General features: G+C 46.1%; 1 protein-coding gene across 28 annotated transcripts in view; it reads right to left on the bottom strand.

Annotated features, from left to right (window-relative positions):
- Positions 1-18,264, bottom strand: part of celf2 (cugbp, Elav-like family member 2) — a 654,485-nt gene that overhangs the window by 24,160 nt on the left and 612,061 nt on the right. For 23 of the 28 annotated variants that reach the window (XM_070897133.1, XM_070897131.1, XM_070897140.1 and 20 more), the window contains one exon: positions 9,068-9,199. The exons of the other annotated variants lie outside the window; for them this stretch is intronic. In XM_070897133.1, coding sequence (XP_070753234.1) covers positions 9,068-9,199 — 132 coding nt within the window. The remainder of the gene's footprint in view (positions 1-9,067; positions 9,200-18,264) is intronic. 28 annotated transcript variants of the gene reach the window in all.

Here is an 18,264-nt window from a genome sequence, read left to right as displayed (position 1 = left end):
AACATCGGACGGAGGCCATGCACCGCGCATGCGCGAGATTTGCGATTTTTAAAAATAGTTTCTTGTGGGCGATGACATCACTCTTGCCGGGATTGGGGCTGATGGCACATCTGCACAGGCTCATAAACGTTGTGTCCTCACTTGCACCTGCCAGTTGCAGAGGGGTCATATATGGAGAGAGAGAAACAAAATCATCATCAGCCATCGATCTAGGGAAGTTATAATGTGTGTCAAAAAAGCTTCCATGGAGTCTGATGGAGGGAGGCCCAGAGCTCCCTGGGTTAATGAGGAGGAGCCGCAGGAACTTGTACCCTTATAAAGCCCTCACCCGTGATGGCAAACCTCCACCACCCCAATATAGATGCATTGGAGGGAGATTGGTGAGGCCGTGTCCTCAATGGGCAGGATGGAGACCAGTGTAGGAAATGATGGAACGATATGATGACGTCAGCAAGAGTGAGTAAACATTTATTGCTGCACTCCCCTACTACTCCAAAAGGTTTTGTGGCAGTTGTGTCTGTGTGAGAGAGTATGTGTGTGTGTGTATTTGTGTGTGAGAGTGAGTGAGAGTATGTGTGTGTTTGAGAGTGAGAGTGTGTGTGTGTGTGTGTGTGTGTGTGAGTGAGTGAGTGAGTGAGTGAAAGTGTATGTGTGTGAGTGTGTGAGAGAGAGTGAGTGTGAGTGAGTGAGTGAGTGTATGAGTGAATGAGTGAGAGTGTGTGTGAGTGTTAGAGAGAGAGAGAGAGAGAGAGAATGAGTGTGAGAAAGTGTGAGTGAGTGTGTGAGTAAGAGAGCGTGAGTGTGAGTGAGCGAGCGTGTGTGTGTGTGTGAGAGAGAATGTGTGAGTGAGAGAGTGTATGTGTGTGAGAGAAAGAGAGTGAGTGTGTGAGAGTGTGTGTGTGAGTGTGTGAGAGAGTGAGTGAGTGAGTGTGTGTGTGTGTATGAGTGAGTGAGTGCATGTGTGTGAGTGTGTGAGAGAGAGAGAGTGTGAGAAAGAGTGTGAGAGTGTGAGAGAGAGTGTGAGAAAGAGTGTGAGAAAGAGTGTGAGAGTGAGTGAGTGAGAGAGTGAGAGTGTGTGTGAGTGAGTGAGCGAGTGTATGTGTGCGAGTGTGTGAGAGAGAGAGAGAGTGAGTGTGTGAGAGAGAGTGTGAGAGTGAGAGTGAGAGAGTGAGAGTGTGAGAGAGTGAGAGTGTGTGTGTTGCATGAGCAAAGCGGATAAAGGCTGCAACTTTTCTTTCTGCAGAAGGAAAGATGAGCCAAGGCATCAAGCCCAAGTGGCACAGGAGGGGGCCCACCAGATGTCATCGAGTTGAGCAGCCTAGGGGTGTGCCTTGGCATTGGTGGGTGACCACTGCCGTGCCTCCACAAAGGGTGCTGCAGATCCCGTGCTAGAGCATAGTAGGTGAGCTTATACTAATCTCTGGTCTGTGTTACGCTCATGTCATGCAATGTTAAGTCAAATGCCTTTTACCGCACTGTGTATCGGCCATTAATGGTGTGCTCATGTAGTCCTTGAAGAATGTGAAATGTGACGGATCACATGTCAGCTTGAGCAACCCCACCCCCTCAGCTATACACTTAAATGTTGTCCTCCAATTGCAGATGTTGATTCGGACAGCACCGAGCAATGCACCCCATCCACCTACGGCACACAAAGGCCGAGTGTGACACTAACGTCTCCCAGCTCGACGTTGTCAGCAGCCCAACACACCAGCTCGATCCTCCACCCAGCTCCCCCCGCCAAAGGTCACCCATATCCACCGCATCCACCTCCGCCACCCGGAGACACAAAGGCCAGGAGGGAGAAGTGCCAGTCTTCGAACCACTTGAGGTCGGGGAACTGCAAGAGGAGGACTCCAGCCACCTGTACGGCCCGCATCGGTGTCGGGGTCTGACTTTTTGGGATTCGAATCGGGAACAAGTGTTGGGAGGCGCAGAGGCCGTGCCGGAAATGCCACCAAGCCACAAGCGGCCAGGATGATGCAACAAGCCGATGAAGATGGAGGACGGCTCGCAGCAACTCAAGAAATGGTCCAGCCGTCGAGGACAAGCATCGACCTAGCTCGAGATGTGCTGCAGGCTATGGCTTGGGATAGCTGCTAGTATCGCCACCTTTGCTGAGCAGCGTACTGACAGTATGGAGCGGCTCATCAGTGCGGTGGAGCACAACACCGACTCTGTAGAGGCCGTGTGGCAATTCGATGCTTTCGGGACATGTCATGCAACACCCCCCCTCCCCCCTCCCCCTGCCCCCCCCCCCCCGAGCCCACATCTTGGAGGCCGACAGATTCCGAGGCGCCTTCAATCACGCCCCCCCCCCACTACCTTCTCTCCACGACGAACACGACAGCAGCACTCCGGCTGCCCTCCTGCACAACGTGATGGAGCAGAGGTGGTGAGGGGCAGGGGTGCGGCTCACCATGGTGAAGGCGGAGCCAGGAAGAGGACGATGGGCCTCACATCGAGGGGGGGGGGGGGGGGGGGAAAGAGAGGTGATGGTAGTGGGTAGAGGGTCGGGTGTTGGTGGTGGAGATGTTGGTCACTCTTCATTAAGTTGTGGCTGTTGTTTCACTTGGGTTTGTTGCGAATGTGACTTGAGTGGTCCTCTGAGATAATGTACATACGTTGCATGTTCTGTCACTTGGGCATGCTGCACTATTCAATACAGTCACATTGTTCACCTACTCTTGGTCAGCTTCTCACTTTTATATCTCCTTTTTTTCGGGCGGTAGCTCGGCGGCTGTGAGCGGTACTCTGACCAAGTTTGGGCCCTATGATTCTATCAGGGGCGCTCACGAAACTGTGCCCCGGCCCCAGCGCACGTCACTGCTTTTGGAGGGGAGAAAATGAGGATGTGCGTGCGGGGAGGAGGGAGGAGGGGAAAGGAGAAAACAGAAATCAAAAGCATCAAATTTACTCATGATTTTTTTAAACTCTAATTTTGAGGCTCCCTGTTTAATTTCGATCTATCCTGGATAATTGTGACTGATCAGTAACCAGAACGAGCTCCATGTCCTGCTCAGAACTCTTGTCCAGCCACTGATGTGTCTAAAACCAGGTGTGGGGTAGGCCATTGAGGGTTACACGCTGTCAGACAGATTATTATTGCTCCATAGCTGACAAAAACGCAGAAGCAACAGTAAAATTTCCCCATTTAAAAAAAAATAACTGAGCAAGCGTTCGGTCTTATCTGGCACAGAGTGCAGACACTACACCACTGTACTATCTGCTGAGCCGACACGAACCTGGCTCAGTGGCACTGTATGAAATACTGATGTTTGTAAGTATTAATCTTTGATGCCGGCATTGGTTGAGGGGGGCGAGGGCAGTGGGATGGATTCTTATCGAGCACAGCCTCCGTGGGGTGGGGGGGGGGAATGAGATTAATTGGCCGGTTGTCAAGACTGCCAAGTATCACTAGGATAATTTTGAAAGGATATTCTATAATTTAAGAGAAAAGGGAGTTCTTCGGCAAGAACTTCTTCGAGCGAACAAGAGAGCGTGTCTGCGGACGGAGAATTCTGCTCTTCTGTAAGCTGCACCTTTGATAAATCGATAGCATAACCCTCAGGTCTTCCTCCATTTCATTGGCTGGGAAAAAAAAACATTACTTGCCGCCAGTGCCCAGTCAATTGTGATCTGGAACGCGCTGCCTGAAAGGGCGGTGGAAGCAGATGCAATAGTAACTTTCAAAAAGGGAATTGAATAAATACTTGAAAAGGGGACATTTTCAGGGCCATGGAGAAAGAGCGAGGTGAGTGGGGAGGGAGAGTGAGACTAGGTGGAGAGCTCTTTCAAAGATGGGCCGAATGGCCTCCTTCCGGGCCGCAAGATTCTATCATTAAATGAGAACTGCCTTTAAACAAAACGCTCGTCTCACCTCCAAAACGGATGCTGGGACGTAAAAGAACAAATGATGGTGACAACCTTCACTGGCAAGTAACATTTTTTTTAATTGCGAGCAAAATACAAAAGAAAGACCAGTATTTTTATAGCCCCATATTACATCCCACAGAAACATTCCAAGGCACTTCAAAGTAATTCATCGTGGGTGAAGTGCAGCAGTTGCTGTTTTGTAGGTAAACAAGGCAGACAATTTGTAAGCAACAAGACCCCATAAAACAGTGATGAGATGAGCGGCCAGTTAATATTTTTTGGTGGTGTTGGTTGTGAGAGGACAAAGGGAATGCTCTTGCCCTCGAATAGAACGGATAAATCATTAATTATCATAAAATAGAAATTTACAGCACAGGAGGCCATTTCGACCCATCGTGTCCGCACCGATTATCAGATATACCAGTATCAGATCCCTCAGTTCAATGATTCATCTGAAGAATGGCACTTCCAACAATGTACCATTCTCTCAAGTACTGCGCTGGAGTGTCAACCTGGATTATGTGCTCCAGTCCGAGAGTGAGGGGAGAATTTACGACCTTCTGACACGACAGAGTGCTCGCGACGAGGCCACGTCTAGGAAACAACATAGGCGAGCGCAGGCAAAATGCTCATTGTCCTTTAAACTTAACGTAAAGTTGTGTTTTGAAGAGCGAATGTTACAGTAATAAGCTATTCCCGATTGTATGAGCAGCTGTATTACTGTAACGTTAGGGTCTATTGCCCAGCTGCAGTGTACGAACTGAACATAAAACTGCCCGACCTGGGGCAGTTCCCCTGAAATTGCCATCAGTCGCCAGGCTTAAAAACACGGAGGGATGGGACCGGGTGGTCCAATCTCACTGAACCCACACCAGGAAATAGGAGAAACACACTGCACATTACCTTTTACACAATTTAAGTATTCACATAAGGCTCAAATGAGTATCAATTCCAAGCACAGAGGCCGGTGTAAAATTGGGCCCATAGTTATCCCACTTTAAATGCACAGTACATTCCCTGTATCCTTTGTTAAAGCCTCATTCAAATCTCTTATCTGAAATGATCTTCTTAAAAACAGGCGACTTATCTACAATTGGCTTCTTTAGATTAGCTTGGGATCACAGCACTGATAAACACAAAAGTATTATCACCAGCCGACAGTGTAGGTCTCTTCGGTTTAAGCAGATTTGAGAACTGATCGTACAGGATTGCATCAACACAAGACTCCAGCACATGGCCTGCGTGCTGAAGACTGTAGCTTTCATTGTGCATCAACATTGATAATGTTGTGATAAATAGTCGGTGGATTGTGACTCCTCTTTAACAAGTATTATAGCAACCCATTGGCTCCCTGATGGCTCAGGTGACTGCTCAGTGTCGAGCTGCAGTATACAGAACAGGAAGACTCCAGGTTTGACGATGAGCTAATTGTTCCCAACTTGTGTGGTGGGTGGTAGGGGGCACAAGTTGGCCTCAGTACCCAGAGTGTGGAACCCCACCCACCCCCCCACCCCACCAGATTTCCCTGCACTGTCCACCTCATGCCACTGAAAACCCAGGCGGATTTTGTTTGTGCATTGTGGACTGCCATAACTAACCTCTGGCCTTTTTTATCATTCACAAGTTCGTGTGCTGACAAGAAAGATTCAAAATTGAGCAGTGGGAGGTGCCAGCAACACGGAAGGTAAGTTGGAAGTACAAGATCTTATGGTTTGATAGAAGTACAGGGACAGAGCAGGGAAACGGGATTGAGTAGACAGCTCAGAGATGGAGCTGGAGCCGGCACAGGCACAAGTCTTGCATTTATATAGCGCCTTTCATGGCCTCAGGGGGTCCCAAAGCTTTTTTTTTATAGAGCTAATGAAGTAATTTTGGAATAAAAAGAGACGAGGGCCCAGGGCTAGCACGGGCCCAGCCCACACTGCGATATGTGTACGCTCTCAGTCTGTGCAGCAGAGCTGGTCTCCAGTTAGTCTGGGTTAATCCTTGCCACTGGACCAAGACCTAGCTCTGTCAAGCCCGTGTGGTGGCTGGTGTGCAACGGTCACCCCACGTTAAAAAAATCCACGCACAGGCATCTTCCACCTAGTTTGGGATCTGGAATATTAGATCCTTTATTGAAACACCTGTGAACTCATCTCTTTTTGGCGTGGAAGCAAGTCATCCTCGCTCCGAGGGACTGCCTATGATGATAATGATATACAAAAGCAACAGTCAAGAGTTTTATTTCTATGAGGTCAGCTGTGATCTGTAGGTTGAGAGTTTCCACCTCATCAGGATAACTCACAGACTGGCTGTTATTCCGCATGCATGAAACACGAGGAGATCATTTATCCAATCACGTCCAAAAAACCATCAAATGATGCCACTGGCCAGTGATCTGATCACTTTTGCAATGGAGTTTTAAAATAGTAGTTCAGTACAGGCAGTTATCACTTAGCAGAATACTTGCTAATCTTGGCCAGAAATTCATTAAATAATAAAAAAAATTATAATTTAAAAAAAATCATTAAAAAAATTCTGAGTAAATTAATTTTTTTCCTGCAGCTTGACTCTATGACGGACACCATTCCATTTCAGGAACTCTATCTCCTGGGCCCAGCCTAAAAATAGCCATTCTCATACTTCACAGCAGCACCAATTGTTGATACCGGATCTAGAGTGTAGAAGAGAATCACTCCTGAAATGGGCGGACTACCCATCGTGGTGTGTTACTGACCCCTTTGTCCTCGTGCAGAAGACACGGCAACTCATGTGCAACTCCAGTGAGCTATGGATCTTTCGCACTCATGAAAGCACGCTGGAAACACAAATTCACCGATGTGACATTCTACATTTAATTCATCCCTTCCCCAATAATGAGAAACATACCCTATTGTAGTCAATTCAATGTTGGAACCCAATGAAATATACTTTGAGACCCATCAAATATTTCCATGGAAGAGCTTTCCTGCCATATTGGAAGCATCGAATGAAAACAAAGAAAATGTGGATATATAGAAGTGTGGACGTCAAGGGTTAAGTTACAAGGAGAGATATCACAAATTAGGGTTGTATTCCCGAGAATTTAGACGGTTAAGGAGTGATCTGATTGAAGTTTTCAAGATATTAAGGGGAACTGATAGGATAGAAAAACTATGTCCGCTGGTTGAGGAATCTTGGACTGGTGGTGGGGGGCGGGGGCAGGGGGGGGGGCACGCGAGTCTAGGATGAGGAGGCATAGTCTAAAATTAGAGTGCTTTCAGGAGTGAAATTAGGAAACACTTCTGCACGCAAAGGGTGGTAGAAGTTTTGAACTCTCTTCCGCAAACGGCAATTGATGCTAGATCAGTTGTTAATTTTAAATCGGAGATTGATAGCTTTTTGTTAACCAAAGGTATTAAGGAATATGGGGCAAAGGCAGGTATACGGAGTTAGGTCGCAGATCAGCCCTGATCTCACTGAATGACGGAACAGGCACAAGGGGCTGAATGGGTTCCTCCTGTTCCTGTGTTGCTATAATAAATTAGAGGTGATCAAAATCGCATTCAGAAATCCAACTCTTATCCATCACAGTTATTTTCTCGGGGACCTTCTTTCAGTGGGACTCAAGAGTATGGTTTGGATGTCTTATGGAAAGAAATTGATTTGGGGAATGAAACTTAGTTTGGGCTTTAGGTGACGCTCAGGCTGGATTCTGGCTCAAAGACTGCTTTCTTCATCTGTCGTCCCAGCAAGGTAACAACCCAGAGCCACAATACATGCTATCTGAGTTTGTACTCTGGAGCGGAAATATTTACACTTTGATGTTCAGCTCTGGGTCAGATCCAACAGAAATAGCAGGAAACATGGGAAAATATTCATGCCAAAAAAAAAAGGGGGACCATCAGTTGTGTCACAATCCTGAATCATCAGGAAACAGGTGTGTGCTGCCTTTTTGAGATTTGGCACTGAGCCGAGTGGATACTTGTCCACCTAAATGAAGCTACTTTGCCATAAAACATGACCAGATTGTGGCCTGGCTCTGGCAAACCTTTCAGTGCATTTATATAGCGCCTTTCACGTCCACCGGACATCTCAAAGTGCTTTACAGCCAATGAAGTATTCTTGGAGTGCAGTCACTGTTGTAATGTGGGAAACGCGGCAGCCAATATTGCGCACAGCAAGCTCCCACAAACAGCAATGTGATAATGACCAGATCATCTGTTTTTGTTATGTTGATTGAGGGATAAATATTGGCCCCAGGACACCGGGATAACGCCCCTGCTCTGCTTCGAAATAATGCCATGGGATCTTTTACAACCACCTGAGAGAGCAGATGGGGCCTCGGTTTAACGTCACATCTGAAAGACGGAACCTCCGACAGTGCAGCACTCCCTGAGTACTGCACTGGAGTGTCAGCCTAGGTTTAAGTGCACAAGTCCCTGGAGTGGGTCTTGAACCCACAACCTTCTGACTCAGAGGCGAGGGTGCTGCCCACTGAGCCACGGCTGACAGTTTACCACAATTTACGACAACTGGAATCAACTAAACCACCCAGGCTCATGTGCCCGCATTACTAAGTACTTTCCATAAAATAATGACTCAAACTGAGGTAAGAATGACATTATATGCAATAACAGAGGTCTGTTTTCACACTTTGAATGTGTCCACAGCACAAAGGAGATAATTTAATTTTGAGTTTGAGTGATATTGGATCAACCTCCCCGATATACATCGCTCCCGATTTCCGTTACCATTGTGGAAATAAAAATCGGGAGAGATGTACAACAGGCGGCTGATTCGCTATCAAGGGAATATGGGGAAAGTGCGGGAATGAAGATCGGCCATGATCTTATTAAATGGCGAAGCAGGCTTGAAGGGCCGAATGGCCTACTCCTGCTCCTATTTCTCAAGCTCTTACGATACCTCCCTTGTTTACACTATCGCCCAAAGGCAAAATTGCTCCCAAGGAGTCGGTCACAATTTTCCGACCAATCGTCCATGAACCAATCGGAAAAACACTTTGTGTCTCTCAGCAAACCTCTTTTAAAAAAAAAAACTCTTTCTAAATGCCAGGTCTGCCTGCCGTGATCAATCCCTCGGTCATTTTTAATGAACAACACGTAACGAACTTGCAACAACGAGCAACGTCACAGGAGATCAGCAAAATATATATAATATATAAATATATATATATTTTTTTTAAGCGAGTGAGTGAAAATCGGGTTACCTGGACTTGTCAGCGCGCCGAGTGCTCCCGTGGCCGCGGTGAGAGGGTTGGTGTTCGTGGTTGCGGAGTTCTGAGCCGCTGCCGCAGCTGCCGCCAGGGTTGCTAGGTTTTGTAACTGCAAAGCATTCATTCCTAAGGGGGAACACAGACAACCCCAGGCCATGTTTAGCGGGATCCAGTTACTAATGGAAAACACTCGCCCCTTTTTCTTTTTGTTTCCTGCAGTCGCTGGACCTCCTCCGACTGGGATGACAGGAACAATATTATCCTAACCTTCCCTCTCGGGCCGTAAATCAGCCTGTTCCCAGTGCTGAGAGCAATCTCCTTTTAACGAGTCGAAACGCTGCGTGAGCGGTGTTTTGAGGAGACGCACAAAATGTTGCCGTCTTGAGTGACGGCCCTCAAAGTAAAATAAACAGAAAGGGTTGGAAACCTGTAGTGGAAACACAAAATGCTGGAAGCACAAGAGCAAGATGGGGAGCAGCCGAGAGAGAAGAGTTACCGTTTCGGGTAGAGACCCTTCATCAGAACGCTGACACAGGTCTACAATCAAAAGGTTAAAGTGTGTTTTTCTCTCTCAGATGCTGATGGGGTCCCCTGTGTGTTTTCAGTATTTTCTGATTTCAATCCAGGTTTCCAGCAACTGATGAGTTTTAAAAATCTCTAATATATACTTCTGAACATTGGCCAATGTAAAGACTGAAAGAAAAGTGATGCACTTTAACGGGCCAATGGGAGAATTTTTCCTTTCTTCTGTGTAAAAAAGAAAATCAGGAAAACTCCAGAGTCGCAAAGATATCACTGGGATGTGGATCGGTTTAAAAAAAAGCATGCAACCTACATCACACCTTTGAAGCTGTTCACAGACACCATTGTCCTAAAAACAGCACTCACTGGGTTCCAGGCAGCACAGGACTCCACTGTTCTTCTGATGAAAGGTCTCATTTGAACTGCCAACTCATTTATCTCCATCCGATGCTGATTGGCGTAGTGATTATTTCGAGCACTTTCTCTTTTTAATACAGGACTGTAACCATTCTGGACTCCCCCTGATCCTTTTGCAAGTCCATAAGACCTGATTCTGCACAACTGCTAGGCTCCAGTAGATACCACGTGTGAAGTACTCAGCTTGTCCCAACTCGCATCAAGTCCCGCTCACCCATCACCCCGGCTCCCGGTTAAGCAACGCCTTGATTTCAAAATTCTCATCCTTGTTTTCAAATTCCTCCATGGCATTGCCCTTCCCTATCTCTGAAATCTCCTCCAGCCCCACAACCGCCACCCCCCCACCCCCCGAGATGTCTGCACTCCTCCAATTCTGCCCTCTTGAGCATCCCTGATTATAATCGCTCAACCATCAGTGGCTGTGCCTTCAGCTGCCTAGGCCCCAAATTCTGGAACTCCCTGCCTAAACTTCTCTGCCTCTCTACCTCTCTTTCCTCCTTCAAGATTCTCCTTAAAACCTACCTCTTTTGACCAAGCTTTTGGTCACTTGTCCTAATTTCTAATTATGCGGCTCGGTGTAAAATTTTTTATTACATAATGCTCCTGTGAAGCACCTTGGGACGTTTCACTACGTTAAAGGCGCTATATAAATACAAGTTGTTGTTTCCCTTTTACCTTTACATTGTTCTGCACTTTTATCTTTTTCTCGTTTCTCTCTTCCCCCATCACTAGAGTGAGTGAGCCAATATTGTACTAATGGAAGCAGAGTTTACTCTATCTAGATTCATCTTTTGTTTCTTTACTTGTCCCATTACCATCTTCTTTTGCCTTGCACCATCATCCCTTTTGTCTCTCTAATCTCTGCTGCCTTCCACCCTATCACAGACCTTCCCTTTTGTTCTTTCCTCCCCCCCCCCCCCCTTTCCCTGTCCCTACACTTGCTTAAAAACCTGTTACATCTCTAACTTTTCCAGTTCTGACTAAGGGCCATCGACCTGAAATGTTACCTCTGTGTTTCTCTCCACAGATGCTGTCTGATCTGTTGAGTATTTCCAGCATTTTCTGTTTTTATTTCAGATTTCCTGCATCTGCAGCATTTTGCTTTTGTATTAAGTGTTTACCCATACTTCTTACAAAGCACCTGCAGTGATTACAAAAAGGTTTTCACTCTTGCTCGGAGTGCTCCTAATCTCTATTAGAATGGAACTTGACTGTTTATCAACCTGTGGCAGTAACAGGACTACTCCATCTTTGTCCAGGTTGGGGTGAGATAATACAGGACACAGTTGGGCAGGACTTCTGAAACTGAACACCAGTATTAATTAGCACGTTCAGGAGAGGAGGGGAGATAACTGAATATAAAAGGGGACAGAACTTGTCTGCATCAGAGTTACAGGTGGAGACTGTGCTCAATGCTCTCTCCCAAAGGCTTGGCTGACCTCATTGTGCAATACGAACATGAAAAATTGGCGGGCAGGAATAGACCAGCTGGTCAGTCAAACCTGCCCCACACTCATGATGGCTAGAGAGTTATGACTAAACGTTTCCTCCCTCCCTACCCCTGCGCTCCATCTCCCCCGCCCCCCCCACCCATGTAATAACTAGGAACACAAGACTATGGGGTAGAAATTGGACCGCGTTATGTTTGTTTCAAGGGCATAAAACGGGTGCAACACAGCCCAATTTTGGGGACCAATGCCCTGCGCCCCCCAAAAAACGGCCAATCCGAAATTGGATCAGGCCATTTCTCAGGTGATCCTGGTGGGTGTCATTTTTTCTCAATCAGGAGTGCGACTCTCGTCCTTGGCAGACTCTGCCAGCAATTGATTATGTCCTTAAACCCGACTGTCCGCAGGCTAATAATGCAGCAAGCAGCGACTGTCTGCTCCTTGTTCCAACAAACATGTGGTTGCTCGTGAAATTCATGCCATTTTCTTTCTAAAGCTGATTTATTCACTTATAAATGTTAATTGTGTGCGGATAATACTGCGAGACATTAAGCCGAGGCCTGTTGCCTGTTCCAGTGGCTCAGGTGGGTGTTAAAGATCCCATGGCACTATTTGAAAAAGTTCGACTGGTGCCCTAGCCAACATCCCGCCTTCAATCAAAATTAAACGATTACTCATCTGACTGCTGTTTATGGGATATTGTTGGTGCAGAACCGCTAACAACAGCCACTGCACTCCAAAAAGTAACTGTTGTTTGGGAAGTGCTTTGAAATAGTTTGACGATGCGATAAGGTGTCTTAGAATTGCCAGTGTTTCTATTTTATTTGCTTTCTCTTCCAGTATAGGAAAGATATATTGGCCTGAGAGGGAGTGCAGTGTAGGTTTACCAGAATGTTACCTGGACTCCAGGGGTTAAATTGCGAGGAGGGATTGCACAAACGAGGGTTGCGTTCCCTGGAATTTAGAAGGTTCAGGGGTGATTTGATCAAAGTTTTCAAGATATTAAGGGGAACTAAGAGGGTAGAGAAACCATGTGCCCTGGTTGGGGAGTCTAGGACTAGGGGACATAGTCTAAAAATTAGAGGCCTTTCAGGAGTGAAATTAGCCAACACTTCTACACACAGAGGGCGGTAGAAGTTTGGAACTCTTCCTCAAACGGCAATTGATGCTACATCAATTGGTAATTTTTAACCTGAGATTGATATATTTTTGTTAATCAAAGAGATTAAGGGATATGGGATAAATGTGGGAATATGGAGTTAGGTCGCAGATCAACCATGATCTCATTGAATGGCGGATCAGGCTCGAGGGGCCGAATGGCCCAGCCTCCATTCCCCTGCTCTGTCGTGCCGGTATTCAGCCTTGAAATAAATTGGGTTGATTCCTTGACTGCTGTGCACAGGTGAAGTGGTACCAAATTAAAGGAACTGGCATCTGCCTAATTCTGCTGGCATCAGAAAGTTATCAGCAATAAGAATGGACACGTTTTCTATATATGGTGTAATCCTTCGAATGTATAAAACATGAACAAGAGAAGGTCAATTTAGTACATCCACAACAGCAACAACTTGCATTTATGTAGTGCCTTTAATGTAGTAAAACATCCCAAAGCACTTCACAGGAGGATTTAAGGAACCTCTTAAAAGAGAGTGAATTAGAGAAGATTAAGAAAGAAAGAACTTGGATTGATTTATATAGCACCTTTCACGACGACCGGACGTCTCAAAGCGCTTTACAGCCAATGAAGTACTTTTGGAGTGTAGTCACTGTTGTAATGTAGGAAATGCGACAGCCAATTTGTGCACACAGCAAGCTCCCACAAACAACAATGTGATAATGACCAGATAATCTGTTTTTGTGATGTTGATTGAGGGATAAATATTGGCCAGGACACTGGGGATAACTCCCCTGCTCTTCTTCAAATAGTGCCATGTCAAACGTCTACCTGAGAGAGCAGACTGGGCCTCGTTTTAACGTCTCATCCGAAAGTTGCCACCTCTGACAGTGCAGCATTCCCTCGGCACTGCACTGGAGTGTCAGCCTAGATTTATGTGCTCAAGTCTCTGGAGTGGGACTTGAACCCACAACCTTCTGACTCAGAGGTGAGAGTGCTGCCCACTGAGCCACAGCTGACACATGTAAACACTTGTATTAAAATCATTAAATATGTATCTATCTCAACCTTATATAACCTGAGTGCTATTCCTCAATTCACCCTGTTCTATATTCAGTTTCTTACGAAGGAAATTCCGGAGCTTGGGGCCGAGGCAGCTGAAGGCATGGTCGCCAACAGTGGAGCGAAGAAAATCGGGGATGCACAAGAGGCCAGAATTGGACGAGTGCAGAGATCTCGGAGGGTTGCAGGACTGGAGGAGGTTACAGAGATAGGGAGCGGTGAGGTCACGGATGGATTTGAAAACAAGGATGAGAATGTTATAATCGAGGCGTTGCTGGACCAGGAGCTAATGCAGGTCAATGAGCACAGGGGCGATGGATGAAGAGGACTTGGGACAAATTCAGAGAGGGGCGGCAACGTTTTTTTCCATTTCGGGGTGCCCAGAACTGCAGCCAATGAATGGTCCAACGGTGGCTGAACCAACATCTTGTACAAACTCCACATCCTTGCATAAACTCTCCGCTGTTTTTAAAATTAGGAACCAACGTGAAGGACCAGAGTCCAGACTGGAAAGCAATACCAGGGCCGTGAAGAGCAGGAGAGAGAACGAAACAAACCAAGAAATAGTGGGTGGGCAGAGGACAAAGCTTGGGTCTCACAGGGCTTGGAGGAAGAAGGGAAGAGCAAAGGAGCTAAAGAGTTCCACGGTTTCCTGGCCTTAGGAAAGAATGGGTAGGAGAGGATACAATAAACCTTCACTGTAAAACAAAGGGGATGCTTGGGGCAGAAAACAAGGTGCAATACAATGTACTGGAGTTTAAGAGGAACAGGAGAGGAGCAATGATGACAGATTAGGCAAACATTTGCCATCCATTCTTATGCCTCCACCTTTGGGAAGGAGACTTCCAGGAGACCTCCATCTCCTCCCTAAGCTCAACGCGAGAATCCCGCAAAGCTGAATATTCTTACCTGAAATTTTTGATTTTATTTACAATGAAAAGGCCATGTAAATTTAATTTAATGTTCACCTTAGATAATTCCTCCTCTTACTGCGTGCGGTGATTACCATAAATCTGCATATCAATAAGTGGGAGCAGATGTCAGATGTTAGAAGTGGCTGCCAATCACGAACAGTTAAAAAGTGACAGATGGATGATCCTCACGGGGCCTATTAAAGCGTCCACACCAGAGATTCGTGATGCAGTTCAGGCCTCAGCTGTGCCAGGACGAGAATCCACGACTTGCAATCACATACTCGGCCAACTTCACAAAAAGGAGCCTTCTGTTTTCCGTCATTCGACTTGCTAAAATTCCAACACTGTCTCTCCCAAAACCTTACAGCACAGAACAAGCGGGTATAACCTTAATATTAAGAGCTAGATCACTCAGGGGGTGTAGTCAGGAAGCATTTCATGGAAACATAGCAAATAGGTGCAGGAGTAGGCCATTCGGCTCTTCGAGCCTGCACCACCATTCAATATCATGGCTGATCATTCACCGCAGTAACCCACTCCTGCTTTCTCTCCATACCCCTTGATCCCTTTAGCCGTAAGGGCCATATCTAATTCTCTCTTGAATATATGCAATGAACTGGAATCAACAACTCTCTGCGGTAAGGAATTCCACAGGTTCACAATTCTCTGAGTGAAGAAGTTTCTCCTCACCTCAGTCCTAAATGGCTTACCCCTTATCCTTAGACTATGTCCCCTGGTTCTGGACTTCCCCAACATCGGGAACATTCTTCCTGCATCTAACCTATCCAGTCCGGTCAGAATTTTATGTTTCTATGAGATCCCCTCTCATCCTTCTAAACTCCAGTCTCTCCTTATATGTCAGTCCAGTCATCCTGGGAATCAGTCTAGTGAACCTTCGCTGCACTCCCTCAATAGCAAGAACGTCCTTCCTCAGATTAGGAGACCAAAACTGAACACAATATTCCAGGTGAGGCCTCACCAAGGCCCTGTACAACTGCAGTAAGACCTCCCTGCTCCTATACTCAAATCCCCTAGCAATGAAGGCCAACATACCATTTGCCTTCTTCACCGCCTGCTGTACCTGCATGTCAACTTTCAATGACTGATGTACCATGACACCCAGGTCTCGTTGCACCTCCCCTTTTCTTAATCTGCCACCATTCAGATAATATTCTGCCTTTGTGTTTTTGCCACCAAAGTGGATAACCTCACATTTATCCACACAAAGGGTTGTGGGAAGGGTCAGGGACAACTGATAATTTCACAACCGAGATTGGTGTTAGGTACGGGTATTAAGGGTTACGGAACCAAGGCAGGTAGATGGAGTTAAGATACCGATCAGCAATGATTTAATCAAATGGCGGAACAGGCTCGAGGGGCTGAATGGCCCAATCTTGTTTCTACGTTCCTAAACAGTGTTGTTATTCAACCGTGACAGAGGAACCATAATCATATCAAAACTTTAAAATAACCCACTATCTCCATATTAAAAAAAATCAGGGAGGAGGCACCAAAGGTCTTTTAAAAAGCCATAAATCCATCCCAATTCTCCTAGAATGTGGAAAATGCCCTTTAAGTTCATCAATGCTCTCAGGGGGTGAATTGCTGCCTAATAGTCTCAGTTAAGGCAGATCTAAGGCAATTAAGTTTGCTCAATAGCTTTAATTTACACGGCAAAGACTGCTGCAACGATTTAATGTCTGTGTGGGTCATGCCACGTTTCTCAGGCTTTTGTTTCCACACTTGGAATTCTACAGCTTAAATTGGTGTTAGATTCAGTAATGTGTTCTGATACGCCTGCTAATTTCGGAATGCCAATGACCAGAAGCGCAGACATACCTGATGAGCACCGTGACGTGACATCACGGTAATTATCAGTACACAGCGCTGCATCTTGAAAAGTACCAGGCTTTAGTCGCGCACCCTTCCAACTACACTGGTTCATTAATAACTGCAGTTGATGATGTCTTCCGACGAGCAGGAAGCAGTGAAGGAGCAACAAAGACATCGAGAGACATGGCAATGAGGTTCGTCCCTCAAACTGGACCAGGCCTCCCGCGCCATGGCGAGCATCTGGTTGGCCGGCCGATAGCTGAAATCTAACCCACCCCTCCCCGTATCAATAAGCATTTTTGTGCATGAAACTCAACTGGGAAAACCAGAGAGAATTCCTTTATTGCAAGGAGGTTGGAGTACAAGAGTAAGGAGTTTTGGTGAGACCACACCTGGAGTACTGTGTACAGTTCTGGTCTCCTTACCTAAGGAAGGATATACTTGCCTTACAGGCAGTGTAACGAAGGTTCACTAGATTGATTTCTGGGATGAGGGAATTGCCCTACGAGGAGAGATTGAGCAGAATGGGCCTATATTCTCAAGAGTTTAGAAGAATGAGAGGTGATCTCATTGAAATGTGTTACATTCTTAAGAGGGCTTGACAGGGTAGATGCTGAGAGGTTGTTTCCTCCAGCTGAAGAGTCTAGAACTAAGGGTTTTAGTGTCAGGATAAAGGGGTTGACCATTTAGGACTGAGATGAGAAGTTTCTTCTCTCAGTGTTGTGAATCTTTGGAATTCTCTACCCCAAAGGGCTGTGGATGCTCAGTCACTGAATGTATTCAAGACAGAGATCGATAGATTTTTGGACACTACGGGAATCAAGGGATATGGAGTAGAGAGGGAAAGTGGAGTTGAGGTCGAAGATCAGCCATGATCATAGTGAATGGCGGAGCAGGCTCGAGGGGCCGTATGGCCTACTCCTGCTCCTAATTCTTATGTTCTTATGTTGAGCAGCCCTAAATGATGATGTAATGACAAGCAGATAGCCATGCCAAGAACAGCTAATGAATGTATGTGTGTGTGTGTGTGTGTGTGTGTGTGCAGGGATTAATGGTGTAGGCATTACCTACTCTTTGGTTACGGGGGGGAGGGGGGGGGATTACAAAAAAATGGGCAAGGTGTCTGGAATATCAGTCTTTACGCCAGCTGTAAAACCATAAGAAGTATTTAAATAGTTAGGGCAGAAAGAGATCTACTCAATATTCCCGAATGGAGGGCGTGTAATTACAGCAGTCAGCACTCACGGGTATTTCATCCGAAATGAGGCATCCTTATTTTTGGGGAGAAGGGAACTTCTTCACCCTGGGAGCCCATTTCATCGCTCCATTCACATTATTAAATGAACGGTCCACAAAGACCATCAGTCTGCACCCTATTCAAGGTTGCGTCTGTGACATGCTCCAGTGTTGACCTCCCTTCCTTATTAAATCCTGTAAATGACTCAAGCATGCCCATACTTAACCACATTGATTTGTTTTTAATCTGATTTCTCTGTGCCACAGGACAGCAATCATTAATAAACATCACAGGAAGTGAGTTCACTCACCATCCCAGAATTTAGGGACACCACCTGTGTGCTTTTGGACCAGACTGTCCACATAAGAAAATAAATAAACAGAAGTCCATTTTGTTTCCGCTTTGCTTTTGTGTCTTATGGTGTGGAGGTGGTCATCACTACCGTCATTGTGGGATTCAGCGACAGTAACAAAACAAACTTTCAAAATCATGATGGGTCTAGACAGAGTAGATAGAGAGAAACTGTTCCCATTGGCAAAAGGGTCAAGAAGCAGAGGGTACGATCTAAAGTGATCGGCAAAAGAACCTAAGGCAACATGAGGAAAAACTTTGTTTTACGCAGCGAGTGGTTAGGATCTGGAATG

This window comes from Pristiophorus japonicus, chromosome 13 (assembly GCF_044704955.1).
Source record: "Pristiophorus japonicus isolate sPriJap1 chromosome 13, sPriJap1.hap1, whole genome shotgun sequence".
Lineage (NCBI taxonomy): Eukaryota > Metazoa > Chordata > Chondrichthyes > Pristiophoridae > Pristiophorus > Pristiophorus japonicus.
This window is presented reverse-complemented; position numbering and strand designations above follow the sequence as displayed.